Source organism: Chanodichthys erythropterus, chromosome 19 (genome assembly GCF_024489055.1).
Source record: "Chanodichthys erythropterus isolate Z2021 chromosome 19, ASM2448905v1, whole genome shotgun sequence".
NCBI classification, from domain to species: Eukaryota; Metazoa; Chordata; class Actinopteri; order Cypriniformes; family Xenocyprididae; genus Chanodichthys; species Chanodichthys erythropterus.
The window spans coordinates 19,849,973-19,869,349 of NC_090239.1; the positions used below are offsets into that span (position 1 = coordinate 19,849,973).

General features: G+C 36.1%; 2 protein-coding genes across 3 annotated transcripts in view; one reads left to right on the forward strand and one right to left on the reverse strand.

Annotated features, from left to right (window-relative positions):
- Positions 1–10,706, forward strand: part of arhgap17a (Rho GTPase activating protein 17a) — a 45,218-nt gene extending 34,512 nt beyond the window's left edge. Inside the window, exons 14-20 of one of the 2 annotated variants that reach the window (XM_067370248.1) lie at positions 1,446–1,559; positions 1,644–1,735; positions 1,831–1,987; positions 2,337–2,600; positions 3,192–3,319; positions 6,792–7,325; positions 9,115–10,706. In XM_067370248.1, coding sequence (XP_067226349.1) covers positions 1,446–1,559; positions 1,644–1,735; positions 1,831–1,987; positions 2,337–2,600; positions 3,192–3,319; positions 6,792–7,325; positions 9,115–9,230 — 1,405 coding nt within the window. In that variant the 3' untranslated portion in view covers positions 9,231–10,706. The remainder of the gene's footprint in view (positions 1–1,445; positions 1,560–1,643; positions 1,736–1,830; positions 1,988–2,336; positions 2,601–3,191; positions 3,320–6,791; positions 7,326–9,114) is intronic. The other variant, XM_067370249.1, reaches the window with a different exon arrangement.
- A 4,233-nt stretch (positions 10,707–14,939) lies between these two features.
- Positions 14,940–19,377, reverse strand: part of grid2ipb (glutamate receptor, ionotropic, delta 2 (Grid2) interacting protein, b) — a 37,771-nt gene continuing 33,333 nt past the window's right edge. The window contains exon 23 of the mRNA XM_067369367.1: positions 14,940–16,185. Within this exon, the coding sequence (XP_067225468.1) occupies positions 16,114–16,185 (72 nt within the window). The 3' untranslated portion in view covers positions 14,940–16,113. The remainder of the gene's footprint in view (positions 16,186–19,377) is intronic.

Genomic DNA, 19,377 nt, shown 5'->3' on the forward strand with positions numbered 1-19,377 from the left:
CTGTTACGTAACAGTCGGTGTTATGTTGAGATTCGCCTGTTCTTCGGAGGTCTTTTAAACAAATGAGATTTATATAAGAAGGAGGAAACAATGGCGTTAGAAACTCAATGTATGTCTTTTCCATGTACTGAACTCTTGTTATTCAACTTTGCCAATGTAAATTCAATTTTTGATTCTAGGGCACCTTTAAGACTTAATATTCAAGAATGTATGAATATCGGCATTGTCAGGCAGAACTCTATGTCCAAAACCTTTCAGGAAATGGAAAAAAAAAAAAAAAACACTATTAAACACTGTGTTGTCAAAGTTGATATTGTGACTTTATATATGGTAAGACACATGCATGTGTCAGTATATTAATAACATTTTTCCAAAATCAAGCTCAAATACAGTTACAAGGGTTTGTCCTCCATTGAACGACTGCAACTGAAACAGTAAGTTCATCGCATTGCGTTTTCATCAACTTACAGGTTATAAAGTTTACTGTAGCTATGTGGGCGCTTAGATTTTTCTGTCATTTGGCCAAAATTTTATGTTATAAAACATGAAATACTACGCACAGGCTATCTTTAGTGTGTAATGTTGCTGTTTGAGCTTGAAAAAGTTACAAAGCACAAAGTCACTCCAAAGAGAGTTATTCTCTTTATCAGTAAGAACTCCCTCAACTCCCTGAAGTGCATCAATTGTAGTCTTGAATTTTCTTCCAGAAAGTACAGTACACATCATAATAGAATGATGCTGCAATAATGTAAAATATGTGAAAAGTAATTCAGGCATGGAAACCTATTCTAGTAGAACAAAATCAAAAACAAAATCAAAACTTTAAAAAGGGTGCCCTTTTAAGACAGTATTCAACAACAAATGCTAAACGAAGACACTTTCCGTTTCTTAAATACATAAAACTTTAGCCTTTTCTAAATATAAGGATTCTTGAGTAAAGAAAAAGCTGTACTTATTCAAACAACCAGTTCTTTATTTACGCTTGTGTTGGAAACAAGCAGAGATGGTCCAAACTGCGTGCAGCACTTCATTCACTCGAGGGGCGGGGTGGAGTTATGAGGTTTTATCGACAGATTGAGTATCCAATGGAGTCTGAAGCTTTTTTCCTATAAATTTTTCATTGAAATTGGCAAAACCCATAGACAGACGTAAAGGATGACCAATAATAATAATGACTTTTTAAACTTGTGCAGTGTTTCTTCTCGGGTAGTGTTTATATATATATATATTTAAAAAATAAATAAATAAAGGAAATTACTTTGTAGTGTAAAAAAAGAGAGAACTTTTTTATATACCTATAATTGAAGACCATGTGTTCAATGTTTATTTTCTTTAGAATCCCGCTTTCCCGTTTGCTACAACAACAACAAAGGAGTTCCAGATGGTGATTAAAAATTGTTTTTAAATTGCATACTTCTGATTCAGGCATTTGCTCTGTTTTGCAGATACCTTATTAAGTTCCTTGCTAAGCTCGCACAGGATAGTGACGCTAACAAGATGACCCCCAGCAACATTGCCATTGTTCTTGGACCCAATCTCCTGTGGGCTAAAACCGAGGGGTCAGAATATTCCGCAATATCCAGCAAACATGTTAACACATTCTAATTATGCCTTTTTATAAACTCTCTTCTCTTTATCCACAGGAGCCTAGCAGAAATGGCTGCTGCAACCTCTGTCCATGTGGTTACTATTATCGAACCCATCATTCAGCATGCAGATTGGTTTTTCCCTGAAGGTAGGGGCCATAAAGCTTTAAATATATAGTATTTTCCAATGAAAAAGGTATTGCTATCAGTTTTAAGATTAACCTGTTTCGTGTTATTCCTTCAGATGTGGATTTTAATGTATCCGGCATGTTTTCAATGCCCGCACCCCTGCCAAACAACGTTAATCACCTGACCCCGCCAGATTATGACTCGGGCACCATAGAGAGGAAGAGACCGGGCAGCATGGTGGGTCCAGATGGTGAAATGCCCCGGAGAGACAGGTAAACCTTCATACAAAATTTTAATTAACAATCTGATTCCCTGAATCAGTCGTGCTGGTTATCTCTTGCTTCTCAAAGATGTGCAGTTAAATTGATTAGAATCCAATTTAATTGATCAATTCACATTAATTGAGCAATTAAAACAGCTGATTAGATTACATTCACTATTAACCTCTCGGGTATTGTCCGTTCTACTGATAAATCGCTTGCTTTTCCCTTTTAACCCTGCAGTATGTGTGATGCTAGTGGGATTTCTACCAATGCAGATTACCCTCTTGGTTTCTGTGGTGTCGCTCTCCTGGGAACGTATTAGCACTAGTGGTGTCTTTGCTGTCTTTTCTTTCTGTAGCTCTGCTAATAAATTAATGGACCACAATCCTCGTAGAGGCAATACTGTACCTAGAAAGCAGCACGCTTCGCCTGCCTTCCAGCCCCCGCTGCCCCCAGTGGAGGCTGCAGGTAGTGCAGGGGGTCAGCCTATGGCTGAACTCTTGCTCCAGCAGCCTGCGCAGGCGGGCCTGGCCTTAGAGAGCTGCCAGCCCGGGCTGGCACTGGGGATGGCCGCCCTGGCAGCAGCACAGCAGCTTCTAGCTCAGCATACTGAGGAGATCAGGTAAGACTCCTGCAATGTGCCGGACCAGTGCAATGCATTAATGAATCCGCCCCGCATGCACATGGAGTAGCTGTGGAGGGACAAAATGGATCTTTTAACTCTGGCTTTCAGTAACAAATGGCAATTAGCTATGATCATTTAATTTATTTCATGAGTGAAGATGTCTGATAGCAGGGGAGTTTATGAGATAAAGCAAGTAGTATTTGACTGGTCATGCGATCTAAACATGTCTGTCCCTAATCTACTACTCCATTTCAAACAAAACAGCTTTTATTAGGCTAGGCTTGAAATGATTTCATTTAAAAATTGTAATAGTTTTAAAAGTGAATCTTAAAATTGTAAAATTTTAAAAGACTTTAAAAACAAAATTGCACATTTTTTCTGGAATACAAACTTTTGGGGGGGGGGGGGGGGGGTTAAATAAAAAAAAATGCTGAATGGTTATGGTTTTAAACATTTCAGCGATTTTAATATTACAGTATTCCATCAGAAAAGGCTGAAGTTTGTATTTGTTTTCCTTTTGTGGAATTTCAATGTTGTGGAATGTTATTATATATTATTGGCTGATTTTTCTTTCCATTTGCTTAACAGTTCAAAGAACCGAGACCCTGCTTCGACTCCTCCAGCTCAGAGAAATGGCACTGGAGGATCAGGACAGCTGAGTGTGGGGACGCCTGTGGCTGGATCTACAGGACCCAGTCCTCACATGGCTCGCAGAGGTCAGTGGACTTACCTGAAAAGTCTTTAGGCTCTGAAATGCTTACAGAAAAGTTATTTTTCATACTTCCCTTGGAGGAAAAAATAAGTTTGAAATGCCTGATCAGCAAAATATTGTTAGTGAACATCCCAACATCACCCGCGTTTAGCTAAATATGTAAATATGTGTTGTGCGATAACTCAATAACAAAATTAACGCAGCAAAAATGAGAGCAATGAGAAGATATCAGTTTAGAAGTCATCCAATCAAAGTGACGTGGATATACTTGCATTAGCTCGGCACTCCAGTCAAGTCCTGTCACGTTTATCTATATAGCACTTTATACAAAAGATTGCTTTAAAGATAGCAACTTTACAATATTAAAGGGATAGTTCACCCAAAAATAAAAATTTTGTCATCACTTACCCTCAAATTGTCCCAAATCCTGTATGGATTTCTTTTTCTGCTGAACATTATATTTTAAAAAATGTTAGTAGTCACAGTTGACGGTAGCTATTGATTTCCATAGTAGGAAAAAAAAATACTATGGAAGTCAATGGCTACCATCCACTGGTTACCAACATTCTTCAAAATATCTTCTTTTGAAGAAAGAAATTCATACAAGTTTGGAACATCATGAGGGTTAGTAAATGATAACAAAATGTTCGGTCCCACTTTATATTAACTGGCCTTAACTACTGTGTACTTACATTTAAATTAATCATTTTATACAGTGCACTTATTGTGTACACACGTTTTTACATTGAACTTATATTTTAAAAACACCTGCATGTAATTACATCTGTAATTAATTTCTGTTATTACATTTATAATTACACTGTTGACCCATCCCTTACACCTTACCCCTACCTTTAAACCTACCCATACCACCAAAGCTTTCCCTAACCTTACCCATATCCCACCTCAATAGCAGCAAAAGTGTTTTGCAATTCAATATGAACCCAATAAGTACATTGTACTTATTTTTTGATGTAAGTACATAGTAGTTAAGGCCACTTAATATAAAGTGGGACCAAATGTTCATTTTTGGGTGAACTATCCCTTTAAACATGAAAAACAGTGTCAGTGTCACTTTCAGTAAGAATTACAACTTTAATTTAATTTCTACTATAAAGAAGCTCTTCTGTGTGCATGTTTTTACCCACGTCTGACCTCGACAGACTGAAAAGAACGAATGATTCGGATAGAGATGCCCAAATCCGCTGTTAAAAATAAATCATCCACCCGCCGCCCACCCAAACATATATGATTTTCTATAATTTAGACATCCGCACCCGATCGTCACATTACAAATTATTCTAATTCTCAGTGTTAAGCGTGATGATACAGGTATGTATCATATTACACTGAAGTAGGCTGCTTTAAAATGAATAATTATTTAAAGTAAAATTCTTCTTTTGCAAAATTACATGTCCTTAATACCCTAAACAGAGGCTTTACTCCCTTCAAACTTACAATGGAATGTCACTGTTTCCATCACTGCAACTTCCTGAACACACACGAAATTAAATACATTCAGCCTAAAGATATAGGCTTTATTAGTTTATTGTCATATACATATATCACATACCCAGCACTTGATTCATCCTGGTTAACTACTTCACTAAGACACTTCCTTACCGTCTTACCTTTTCTTACCTGCCTTTTGTTTTGGTTTTGATTTTCCTTTTTGAAATTTCTCTCTGATATGTTTTGCCTCCATTGCTGCTTAAGCAAATGGACTGTGTGGCTTAATGAGAATCTGCAAATTAGTGCCTGACAAATAATTAAGCTTCAAACACTTTAATATTTCCCACGTTATGTTAGAAAACACTCTTATCAGAATAATTTCTGTTAAGCTTGTGTATATTTTTAGTTAAAGCTGTTAAGCAATTAAAGCTGCTGTCCATAAGTTTTATTTTGGTTAAAAATGATCCAAAATCAATTATTGAGCAAGTACATAACCATCTGTGTTCAAAACTATCTCCTTAGCTTGATTCACAATAGTAATCTTGTAATAATGTTTTATAATCTGAGTGGTACTGGTAGGATTTCGCAGGAAATATGAGAAATACCCACCTAAAGATGATAATTCCACAAATAATTGCAATTGCAGGTTTCAAACAGAGATGGCGGCAAAGAGGCAAAACTTACTGACTGCAGCTTTAAAGGAACACTCCACTTTTTTTGAAAATAGGCTCATTTTCCAACTCCCCTAGAGTTAAACAGTTGAGTTTTACCGTTTTCGAATCCATTCAGCCGATCTCCGGTTCTGGCGGTACCACTTTTAGCATAGCTTAGCATAGTTCATTGAATCTGATTAAACCGTTAGCATCGTGCTTAAAAATGACCAAAGAGTTTTGATATTTTTCCTATTTAAAACTTGACTCTTCTGTAGTTAAATCGTGTACTAAGACCGACAGAAAATAAAAAGTTGTGATTTTCTAGGCTGATATGGCTAGGAACTATACTCTCATTCAGGCGTAATAATCAAGGAACTTTGCTGCCGTTCCATGGCTGCAGCAGTGAAATGATATTACGCAGCGCCTGTGAACCCCTGCTTGCACAGGGAACGTGCCTTGCAACCATGGAGACGTTTGTGAGAGACGCTGCGTAATATCATTGCGCTGCTGCAGCCATGATACGGCAGCAAAGTTCCTTGATTATTACGCCTGAATGAGAGTATAGTTCCTAGCCATATCAGCCTAGAAAATCACAACTTTTCATTTTCTGTCGGTCTTAGTACACGATTTAACTACAGAAGAGTCAAGTTTTAAATAGGAAAAATATCAAAACTCTTTGGTCATTTTTAAGCGCGATGCTAACGGTCTAATCAGATTCATGCATGCTATGCTAAAAGTGGTACCGCCAGAACCGGAGATCGGCTGAATGGATTCGAAAACGGTAAAACTCAACTGTTTGACTCTAGGGGAGTTGGAAAATGAGCCTATTTTCAAAAAAAGTGGAGTGTTCCTTTAAGCAGTATCTTATGTAGGTTTTTTCTTTTGTTTTATATAATGACCACTAGGAGTGCTCTAAGCATATGTTTTCCTTAATTGGTTTGTCCAGATATATGTTGTTGAAAACGAAAGTAAAAGAGTGACACGTTCGTTGCATTTTACCATTAACAGTTCATTTCATTCACTTTCGACCCACCCGATATTAATTGGAATGTTATTTTTTATTACTTGGCCCGTCTGTCCAACCTGCGAATATAAGCGCATTACTAGAATTGGAGGTTTCCATGTCAAAAAAGGCAGAGCCCCAGAGCACACCTAGCGATTGCACAATCACTACGAACCAGTGGTAGTTTGACTGTGTTTACCAGTCTAAGCAAACTTTTCAAGCTGTTTCGTACTCTAAAATAAACTTAGTTTTGTTTGAGATGATGTCACATTAGTTCGTTCTTCAGTTTCGCTGAGGGCATATCAGGGCCTGTATATCACAAGAGCAGCTCAGAAAGAGCTTGTTTTAAGTTCTCTTTTTATTTGTAGGTACAAAGAAGCCGGCCCCAGCTCCTCCTAAACCGGCGAACCCTCCACCAGGCCAACCATCCAATCAGTCAGTACAGCAAACTTCTTCAGGCACCCCTCAGTCCCTCAGCCCCTCCCCTAGGCCGCTTTCTAGTTACTCTCCTACCAATCTGAGCCCCACACAACCACAGGCTCAAACAAACACGACCCCTCGTCGCCACACAAGCAACCAGCCTCCTATTCAGGCACCCAACCATCCACCCCCTCAGCCTCCCACACAGGCCACGCCCCCTCCCCAAGCCACTGCTCCTGGTGACCCCGGAGAAGACCCCTCCCCTCCAAGCACTCCCACTCCTCCAAGCACCCCTCCGCCCACAGCAGTGTTTCACGACAGTCCCAGTCCCACCGCTCCCCCGGTGTTCCAGTCAGGATCGCTTCCTCGGCCGAGGCCTGTGCCTAAACCACGTAACAGACCTACTGTTCCCCCTCCACCCCAGCCTCCAGCCACAGGAAGCGACAGCAATGGAATTTGCAGTGCTGCCTTCAAAACAATGGGTGAAGCTCTTTTATTTCCGTCACACTAGCTTCTGTTTAACAGCATGTTTGTTTGCATTTCTGTGAGGTTTCAGGCTGTCTGAAAGCTGAAAGTTAGGATACGGATGTACAAAGGCAACAAGCCAAGTCTGCTAAGATGCCTTTTATCTGGTCAGTTTTGTGTAAAGAAGCAAACATTTTAGAAATGAATTGTTATAAACATTGTCGCTAAATCAAAAAAGAGCTGTTAAGTCTGACAATTCTCATTTCTCGTACCAGGAATTTACAGCAGATATCACATTCTTTTTTGTTGATGAAGTGGATTCAATTGTAATACCACTGCTTTTACAGCTACACAGCCTACACAGAGATTATACTGTATGAATGAACGTGTTCAGCTCTAAGTGACAGAGTTAAAAAACAAGAGAAGAGTTAACAGACTAACATTTTAGAATTGCACCACCTGGCTGTGAAAACTCTGGCTTCCTCAGTGTCGTGAGAGCATTTTGGTATGTCTCAGTAGTGACTGAGACTGACTGATAATCTATGTTTACAATATTTACGCTTTACTGCTTAATATTTTTTTTAAATACCATGTCAAGTAATAAATAGAGCCACTTGATAGGTTTCTAAATACAACAACAAACTGTCAACAATTAACAAATTATTCATGTAAATATTATGTAATTCAGCTATTTTTGCTTTAGTGAGATGTTACAGAAATCCTTAAAGGGTTAGTTCACCCAAAAATTAAAATTCTGTCTTTAATTACTCACCATCATGTCGTTCCACACCCGTAAGACCTTCGTTCATCTTCAGAACACAAATTAAGATATTTTTGATGAAATCCGATGGCTCAGTGAGGCCTCCATTGAAAGCAAGTTAATTTACACTTTCAGATGCCCAGATAGCTACTAAAATTCTATTTAAAACAGTTCATGTGACTACAGTGGTTCAACTTTAATGTTATGAAGCGACGAGAATACTTTTTGTGTGCCAAAAAAATAACTTTATTCAACAATATCTATTGATGGGCGATTTCAAAACACTGCTTCATGAAGCTTCAAAGCTTTACGAATCTTTTGTTTCGAATCAGTGGTTCAGAGTGTGTATCAAACTGCTACACAGTTGAAAATTTAAAAAAAAATTTAAAAAAACATTTAAAAATTTTTTATGACGTGACATAAAGCCTCGTTTACTGAAATCACGTGACTTTGGCACTCCGAACCACTGATTCCAAAAGATTCGTAAAGCTTCGAAGCTTCATGAAGCAGTGTTTTGAAATCGCCCATCACTAGATATTGTTGAATAAAGTCGTTATTTTGTTTTTTTGTTGCTTCACAACATTAAGGTTGAACCACTGTCCACTGTTTTAATATAACTTTAGTAGCTTTCCTGGGCGTTTGAAAGTGTTAATTAACTTGCTTTCAATGCAGGCCTCACTGAGCCATCGGATTTCATCAAAAATATCTTAATTTGTGATCTGAAGATGAACGAAGGTCTTAGGGGTGCGGAACGACGTGAGGGACAGTAATTAATAACAGAATTTAAATTTTTGGGTTAACTAACCCTTTAATGTGTAACATTTTAGAGGAAGTAGAGATTCAAACTTGGCACCATTTTGAACCAGTTTTTAAAATGAAGAGTGTTGTAATTTTACTTTTCTGTAAAATAAATGTTGGTTGTAAAATATTAATTGATCTCTTCCTGTCAGCATGGCGTCACTGCAAGTCAAGCAGAATTTCAATTCATCAATTCAAGAGCAGACATTAATCTGAATGGTCTAACTTCCTAATCTTGTGCCTTGCAGATTCGGGGATGACATTTAAAGCACTTGGTCGAGCTCTTGTTCCTGACATTGCTGTTGAGAGGCCTGTTACCCAACTGAAGGACTCAGACCTCGACACAGAGAGCACCGTCCTGTAAAGATGGCCTTGGCCCTGTCACCCTTTCCCTTAACACCAAAGGTTTGCTAAAGGGCTGCTCTTCTCACATTACCAAAGTGTTTATCATCTTGGCTGTACTTCTTAAAAATCCTACGCTTAAGACAATCAACAATCCCAGTGGCACCAGGGAAACAAACGCCCCAAGATGTAGCATGTTTATTTAAAGCTGCCTTTTCATTGTGATGGCAGCAAAAAATGACCTGTATTGCATGAGGAATACATGGGCGAAAGTGATGGGCGATTTTGGTGAACAAGAAACTAAATTGATTGTTATGAGGTACTTGGAGGTGAGTCTTAAGTGGCCTTAGCTAAACAAAGCAAATACTCAAATTAAAAGGTGGAAGACACTAGATCAAAAGCAAAAACTCTGGCTTTTTGTATAGTTTGTGACTGCAGGTCTCCAGTCAGCCAATACAGTACATTCCTTATTTTCATTTGCAAGCCTTATTATTCCAGTTTGGATACTAGTTACATGCAATACATTGGTTTAAAGTATATAAATGCTGAATGATTCATTATCTGCCTTTCACAGCTGATGTTTTCATAATTTTGGGGCATTAATATGACTGGACCTAAATATATGTGGTAGAGCGCTACTCAGCTATGTGTAGAAGTAATCCTGACTGGTTCGTATGTGAAAGAGGTCATTTGTTATTGGACATTTGATTTGCTAAAATTAGAAACAAAGTGTTCAGCTGTCAGTTTATGTGATGGAAAAGGTCAAAACATGTGTTTAGTGATATTCTGATATGGAAACCTTATGTTATTGCTTTGTTTGTATGTTTACCAGGCCTTGACAAGGATAGCTTTGTATTTCCCTCCTTTTACCCAAGATATGGTACCAAAGTGGGGAAAAATGTGCCACTTGGATGTTATTCTTACTGTATAATAGCTAAGAGCAGACGTAATTGCTTACATTTTTTCCTCCTTGTCTCATATTCTATAAACTCTCAATCACAAGTATTTAAATAACCCAAAATTGTTTTGCTGATATTGCAACCATTTTGACAAGACATCATAAGAATGGCGATTGTCATCGGCTTGTCATTCATGTTATGATATGCGATGAACTGATGATCAACACTATTGGTTATTAAGTGTGAACGGCTTGCTAATCATGATGACACTGCTTCATGCTCTCTTCTTCAAAGGCAAAACATTCGACATGTTCACGATTCTGATCAATTTTCATGTGAGAGAAAAATGTAGGCGATCATGATCACTGTTAGCTTTTCTTTATACATTTTCCTTGCCTTTACCATGCTGCCTTACCTAAGTACACTTACAAGAGCTATTTTACCAAGGTTTGGAAAGTAAACTGACTTCACACTTATGAAACTAAATGTTGATGGTGCATTTGAAGTTCAGAGGCTTCATGTCAGAAGACTTTATCTTTAAGGAATTTGAAAAAAAATGCTTTGTATTACTGCTTCAAAGTGAAATTAAAAAAAGTGAAACAAGATCTGGTCTTTTAGTGTTTCATTATGTAGTTGTTGACTTGTCAAATGTAACATTTACATTCCGTTGAATTAAATGTTATATGCTAATTAATTTAACCTATTCAAGTCTTCTCGTACATTGTCAGAGTTTAAGCTGTCATTGTAGGAAATAACACATTTGACAAATGTCAGAGCGTCTTCTCTACTTTTATATTTTACATTCTACTCATGTACTGTATATCTAGCTTTTTACATGGCTACTTACAAAAGAAAAAAATATTAAATTGAAATTGTTTTATATGTGATGAAAGAAACCATAGTGATGAGAAGCAACTACTGAGCACAGCTTTAGGCAATAAACTTCCTACATGGTAGGTGTGTGTGTGCGCATGTATATATATATATATATATAGTGGCATGAAAAAGTATGTGAACCCCTTTTTAATAAAATAAGAGGGATAATAAAAAAATGCATGTTATTTTTTGTTTAGTACTGTCCTGAGTAAGATAATTTACATAAAAGATGTTTGCATTTAGTTCACAAGACAAAACAATAGCTGAATTTATTAAAATAACCCCATTCATAATTATGTGAACCATTGATTCTCAATACTGTGTGTGGTTACCTGATGATCCACGACTGTTTTTATGTTTTGTGATGGTTGTTCATGAGTCTCTTGTTTGTGCTGAGCAGTTAAACTGAGCTCTGTTCTTCAGAAAAATCCTCCAGCTCCTGCAGATTCATCAGTTTTCAAGCATTTTTGCATATTTGAACCATTTCCAGCAGTGGCTGTATGATTTTGAGATTCATCTTTTCACACTGAGGACAACTGAGGGACTCAAACACAACTATTAAAAAAGGTTCAAACATTCACTGATGCTCCAGAAGGAAACACGATGCATTAAGAGTCGGGGTGTGAAAACTTTTGAAAGAAAGTTTCAAGTTCATGTGCACGTAAAGGCAGATGTCCCAAAACTAATTATATATATATATACAGTCCAAAAGTTTGGAACCACTAAGATTTTTAATGTTTTTAAAAGAAGTTTCGTCTGCTCACCAAGGCTACATTTATTTAATCAAAAATACAGTAAAAAACAGTAATATTGTGAAATATTATTACAATTTAAAATAACTGTGTACTATTTAAATATATTTGACAAAGTAATTTATTCCTGTGATGCAAAGCTGAATTTTCAGCATCATTACTCCAGTCTTCAGTGTCACATGATCCTTCAGAATCTTTCTAATATGCTGATTTGCTGCTCAAGAAACATTTATGATTATTTTCAATGTTGAAAACGGTTGTATACTTTTTTTTTCAGGATTCCTTGATGAATAGAAAGTTCAAAAGAACAGCATTTATCTGAAATACAAAGCTTCTGTAGCATTATACACTACCGTTCAAAAGTTTGGGGTCAGTAAGAATTTTTATTTTTATTTTTTTTGAAAAGAAATTAAAGAAATTAATACTTTTATTCAGCAAGGATGCATTAAATCAATCAAAAGTGGCAGTAAAGACATTTATAAAGTTACAAAAGATTAGATTTCAGATAAACACTGTTCTTTTGAACTTTCTATTCATCAAATAATCCTGAAAAAAAATATTGTACACAAATATTTTGTACAATTGTATACATTAAATGTTTCTTGAGCTGCAGATCAGCATATTAGAATGATTTCTGAAGGATCATGTGACACTGAAGAGTGGAGTAATGATGCTGAAAATTCAGCTTTGCCATCACAGGAATAAATTACTTTGTGAAATATATTCAAACAGAAAACATTTTATTTTAAATTGTAATAATATTTCACAATATTACAGTTTTTACTGTATTTTTAATTAAATAAATGTAGCCTTGGTGAGCAGATGAAACTTCTTTTAAAAACATTAAAAATCTTAGTGGTTCCAAACTTTTGGACTGTACTGTATACACAGACACAGACACACACACAGACACACACACAGACACACACACAGACACACACACAGACACACACACAGACACACACACAGACACACACACAGACACACACACAGACACACACACAGACACACACACAGACACACACACACACACAGACACACACACACACACACACACACACACACACACACACACACAGAGTGGGTACGGAAAGTATTTAGACCCCCTTAAATTTTTCACTCTTTGTTATATTGACCTTACAGCTCACAGTGCATGTCAGAGCAAATGAGAATCATGAGGTCAAAGGAACTGCCTGAAGAGCTCAGAGACAGAATTGTGGCAAGGCACAGATCTGGCCAAGGTTACAAAAAACTTTCTGCTGCACTTAAGGTTCATAAGAGTACAGTGGCCTCCATAATCCTTAAATTGAAACGTTTGGGACGACCAGAACCCTTCCTAGAGCTGGCCATCCGGCCAAACTGAGCTATCGGGGGAGAAGAGCCTTGGTGAGAGAGGTAAAGAAGAACCCAAAGATCACTGTGGCTGAGCTCCAGAGATGCAGTCGGGAGATGGGAGAAAGTTGTAGAAAGTCAACCATCACTGCAGCCCTCTAACCAGTTGGGGCTTTATGGCAGAGTGGCCCGACGGAAGGCTCTCCTCAGTGCAAGACACATGAAAGCCTGCATGGAGTTTGCCAAGATGGTGAGAAATAAGATTATCTTGGTTTCATCAGACCAGATAGAACTTTTTGGCCTTAATTCTAAGCGGTATGTGTGGAGAAAACCAGGCACTGCTCATCACCTGTCCAATACAGTCACAATAGTGAAGCATGTTGGTGGCAGCATCATGCTGTGGAGGTGTTTTTCAGCTGCAGGGACAGGACGACTGGTTGCAATCGAGGGAAAGATGAATGCGGCCAAGTACAGGGATATCCTGGACGAAAACCTTCTCCAGAGTGCTCAGGACCTCAGACTGGCCCGAAGGTTTACCTTCCAACAAGACAATGACCCTAAGCACACAGCTAAAATAACGAAGGAGTGGCTTCACAACAACTCTGTGACTGTTCTTGAATGGCCCAGCCAGAGCCCTGACTTAAACCAAATTGAGCATCTCTGGAGAGACCAAAAAATGGCTGTCCACCAATGTTTACCATCCAAGCTGACAGAACTGAAGAGGATCTGCAAGGAGGAATGGCAGAGGATCCCCAAATCCAGGTGTGAAAAACTTGTTGCATCTTTCCCAAAAAGACTCATGGCTGTATTAGATCAAAAGGGTGCTTCTACTAAATACTGAGCAAAGGGACTGAATACTTAGGACCATGTGATATTTCAGTTTTTCTTTTTTAATAAATCTGCAAAAATGTCAACAATTCTGTGTTTTTCTGTCAATATGGGGTGCTGTGTGTACATTAATGAGGAAAAAAATGAACTTAAATGGTTTTAGCAAATGGCTGCAATATAACAAAGAGTGAAAAATTTAAGGGGGTCTGAATACTTTCCGTACCCACTGTTATATTTATTTTTATATATATATATATTCATGCATTAATATTGGATCTAAATAAACCTAAACTTTTGACCTTGTGTTGTTAGTTACGTTTTGCTTTTCTCCTTTCAGATCTTTCTGCATTATTGTAAAGGACCTGATATAAAATAATCTCATTTTAGCATTCCAAAATGTATCATTTATTTATGGAGAGAGAATTTAATCTCAGTAAGTTACATTTTTGTGTTCATGTATGATTAAACAGTTTGAAGGTCTTGAAGTGGCAGGCAGAGGTTTATTAACAGTCATTTTCATGTATCCTCTTTACTCTGTATGATGACAGGGCTATATATACATATCTAAGATCTTTGGTATTTGAAGCACTTATAGCGTTGCCTAACAAGAACAGTATGATGACATTCCTATTGGATATGGAAAGTGCCTTTAAAAAAAAAGATTTTTGTGTAAATGTATCTTTTAAAATGTCTTTACAATTTGACATTAGATACAGTTGAAGTTACACCTTTAATTTAAATTTAATTTATATTGTTGATAAATATAACAATAAAGTAACTGTTAAAAAAAAATCATAAATGCCATTTTATAGAATTTTTCCATTATTTATTCAGTCAATCAACAGTACAACCTAACGTACATTTATTCTTCATTGCCTCATTTTCATATGTGGAAAAAAATCTTCTACCCTTAAGAATAATGCCAATAACAGGAAATTAATTAGATAAACATCAGTAGTATTGGCAACTATTTTCCAAAATTAATATTAATTCCTTTTTGTTCAATGTTTTAATGAGGGAAAAACATCAAAGTGTGACTCAGAAATGCCAAAGCTCCATGGATACAGTTACAGTAAAAAAAAAAAAAAAAAAAAAATACACAGAGATGAATGTCCGCAAAAGCGTGTGTTTATTCAGGCAAAACAAATTAAACATCTCAATAAAACGCAGCAATATGTGGCCTGTTGATATTGAAGCCGATATAGAACTGCTCAGGAAAACACTAGGCTAATCACGCCAACAATTTGTACACAAATATTAATTAATTCAGTAAAACAAGTTCAATATAACAAATTGATACAGAAACAATCAAAACGGTAATACATTACATAAATAGAAATACTTTGCTACATGCAAATGCAAATTTTGGAGTTTTCTCCTCATCTATCATCTTTGATTTAGAGAAATAACAAAGGTTCTGACAAAGAAAAATACACATGACACAAAGACGGGCAATAAGGAAGATCATGCATTTGTTCAGAACAGAAGACGTCAGGAAGAAATGCATTATGTTACCTTAAACAATAATACCTAAAAAAGTCAGACAAGCTACATACTCATGTTAAAAGAACACAGATGATATGTGTACCCTCCTGCCATTTAATAATGCGAGCTTTAGCATCTTCTTTTCGTGATGTCAAACCTACCACAGATTCTCATGCGAGATGGAACCGATCAACTGTACATCTAGTCTTGCAATACATTACAAATGATCACAGATTTGGAAAATAGTTTTAGCTTCACCTATGAAGGGTGTGCACTCTTGTTCGGCTGTGGTATCAACGAATCACAATGGAGTACATCAATAAAACACTAATACTGTGAAGAATTTATATCTCATTTAAAACTTTTTTTTTTCTTTTTTGTGTTAAAATACATTTGGCTTAAGGATGAGTAAATTCATCATGAAACATTCATTCACCTCGGTACCAAAATATACCATCAAAAATACCATCAATGTTCTCCACCTGAAGTGTTCATGTTCCTGTTACATTCTAAGCAGCAAATCTCAAAACAAAATTATTAATAATTAAGCTATATTCATATACTTTCTCAAAGAACAGGCTGAAGTTCTGTATAAAATATATATTCTTTATTCTAAAGATATTTTTAATTCATCTAAGACATTTTAAAGTAAGGTTCATCTTTTCACGCTATCAAGTTCTCTGTGTTTATTGGCACATGGGCATTCTGGGTTAGACAGCAGATGCTGTTGGTTTCACCAGGCCAACGGTGAAGCTATTCGGGGGCTTCTGGGGTTTTCAGTTCCTTGTGTCTCACTCAGTGCTCTCTATTGAATAGAAATACAGCAAACTCTCACTTCAGATGAATTTGGTGCCATTTTCTCCCTTTTTTATTGTTAACTGTACAAAACAAGCTCGGGAACAACGCAACAAAAACGCAAGACCACCATGATGAACAAAACATAAATAAGCTATTATATATATATATATATATATATATATATATATATATATATATATATATATATATATATATATATATATATATATATATATATATATATTCATTAATCCATTTGTTAAATGGCACTCCAAAATGAAATTTCTGTCATTAATTACTCACCCTTATGTCATTCCAAACACATAAGACCTTCATTTATCTTCGGAACACAAATTAAAATATTTTTGATGAATAGTTTTTTGAATCTCTCATAGTAAGCAATGAAATTACCACATTCAAGGTCCAGAAAAGTAGTAAAGATGTTGTTAAAATAGTCCACATGACTACATTGGTTTAACCTTAAAGCTGCTATCGAAATTTTTTTTACAAGATGTAATATAAGTCTAAGTTGTCCCCTGAATGTGTCTGTGTAGTTTCAGCTCAAAATACCCCATAGATTTAAAAAAAAAAAAAAAAAATTTTTAACTGCCTATTTTGGGGCATAAGTAGAAATGCGCCGATTCAGGGCTGCTGCCCCTTTAATTGCTTGCGCTCTCCGCCCCCTCAGAGCTCTCGACTCTATCATTGCATAAACAAAGTTCACACAGCATAACCCTCAAAATGGATCTTCACAAACTGTTCGTCATGCAGCATGTCTATTCGCGTAAGTATAGTATTTATTTGGATGTTTACATTTGATTCTGAATGAGTTTGATTGTGCTCCGTGGCTAACAGCTAATGCTACACTGTTGGAGAGATTTATAAAGAATGAAGTTGTGTTTATGAATTATATAGACTGCAAGTGTTTAAAAATTAAAATAGTGACGGCTCTTGTCTCCGTGAATACAGTAAGAAACGATGGTAACTTTAACCACATTTAACAGTACATTAGCAACATGCTAACGAAACATTTAGAAAGAAAATTTACAAATATCAACAACTAGAAATATCATGTTATCATGAATCATGTCAGTTATTATTGCTCCATCTGCCATTTTTCACTATTGTTCTTGCTTGCTTACCTAGTCTGATGATTCAGCTGTGCACATCCAGACGTTTTGCCCTTGTCTAATGCTTGAACATGGGCTGGCATATGCAAATATTGGGGGCGTACATATTAATGATCCCGACTGTTACGTAACAGTCGGTGTTATGTTGAGATTCGCCTGTTTTCCGGAGGTCTTTTAAACAAATGAGATTTACATAAGAAGGAGGAAACAATGGAGTTTGAAACTCAGTGTATGTCTTTTCCATGTACTGAACTCTTGTTATTCAACTATGCCGAGGTAAATTAAATTTTTAATTCTAGGGCACCTTTAATGTTATGAAGCAATGAGAATACTTTTTGTGTGCAAAAACGAAACAAAAATAATGACTTTTTTTAAGAATTTCCTCTCTACTTTGTCATTCTCCTACGCAGTTTACTTTGAAGACAAATTGCAGGGCTTCTGTGAACACTGACTCAGTATTGGCACACGCATGCGTCGTGCTGTTCAGCGTTGAACAGCATTGGCCAGTACTGAGCCAGTATTCGGACGTAAACATGGCAGTGCTGTACTGCGTCAACTGTGTAGGAGACTGATGGGGTAGAGAAGAAATTGTTGAATAAAGTTATTTTGTTTTGTTTTTGGCAAATAAAGTATTCTTGTCGCTTTGTAGCTTTCTATAGGAGATTAAAAAAACCTCTCAGATTTCATCAAAAATACCTTAATTTGTGTTGCGAAGATGAATGGTCTTGTGGGTTTAGAATGAAATGAGGGTGAGTTATTAATGACATCATTTTCATTTTATTCACTTTAACACTTTAACATTAGTTAACTACATTAGTTAACTAACAATGAAATTAAAAAATTAGTTACACTTTATTTTAAGGTGTCCGTGGCACAGTGTAATTATGCATTTAAGTACTGTGTGATAATAATTAACTACATATACTTCCTATAGGGTTAGGTCTGGGGTTTGTGTAGGGTTAGTTGCATGTAATTATGCATCATTTATAGTTATTACTACACTTACTAAATGTAACATGTAACAAGGACACTGTAAAATAAGGTGTGACCAAAATATATATGTTACCAATATTATTATTACCAGATACAACTATTATTATTTAATGGACCCAAACTAACATGAACTAAAAAACAGTTGTATTTTTTAAACTATCATTAACAAATATGAATAAATACTGTAACAAATGTAGTGCTTGTTGTTAGATAATGTGGAAACCTTTTACGTAAAGCCTTTATGTACTGTATAATGCATTGTAATTTGGTATTCGGTAACATTTTAGTATAGGGAACACATATAAACTATTAACTATGACTTTTTCCTCAATAAACTCCTAATTTACTTGCTTATTAACAGTTAATAAGGTAGTTGTTAAGTTTAGGTGTTGGGTAGGATTAAAAATGTAGAATAAGGCATTAATATGTGCTTAATAAGTACTAATAAATAGCCAATATTCTAGTAATATGCATGCGTATAAGCAACTTAAAAGACCTTAAAATAAAGTGTTAACAGGTATTCATAATGTGTGTTATAATGCATTATATTTTTTTTCCATAAATAATTGCAACCAAAGTTAAAATGCATTATAATATTTGCAGATTCCTTGTTACATCAGAAATTGTTTGGTCATGTGTTTTAATGCATTATACTTTCTAAAGGTAACATGCTGTATTATAACTGTGGTTACAATTATTTTTGAGACCATACAATGCATTATAAGGTCCATTACAATGTATAATTAATGCATTAAAAATCTTTTATAATGCATTATATATACAGACTTTAAGTAAACTGTTACAGATAATGTTAGTTAATGCATTGTGTTCCAACCACATTTTTGTCTCTCTTACTCGACACACCCATCTGAGGTCTAGGAGCCATTACTAATGAGCTGATGAGTTGAATCTGGTGTGTTTGATCAGGGAGACACCTAAGGGTATGTTTGCATGACAATGATGTACTAAAAACGGAAACGTTTTTCCTTTGTGTTAAAGGATTAGTAGTGAACTTCAAATGAAAATTACCCCAAGCTTTACTCACCCTCAAGCCATCCTATGTGTAAAACTTTCTT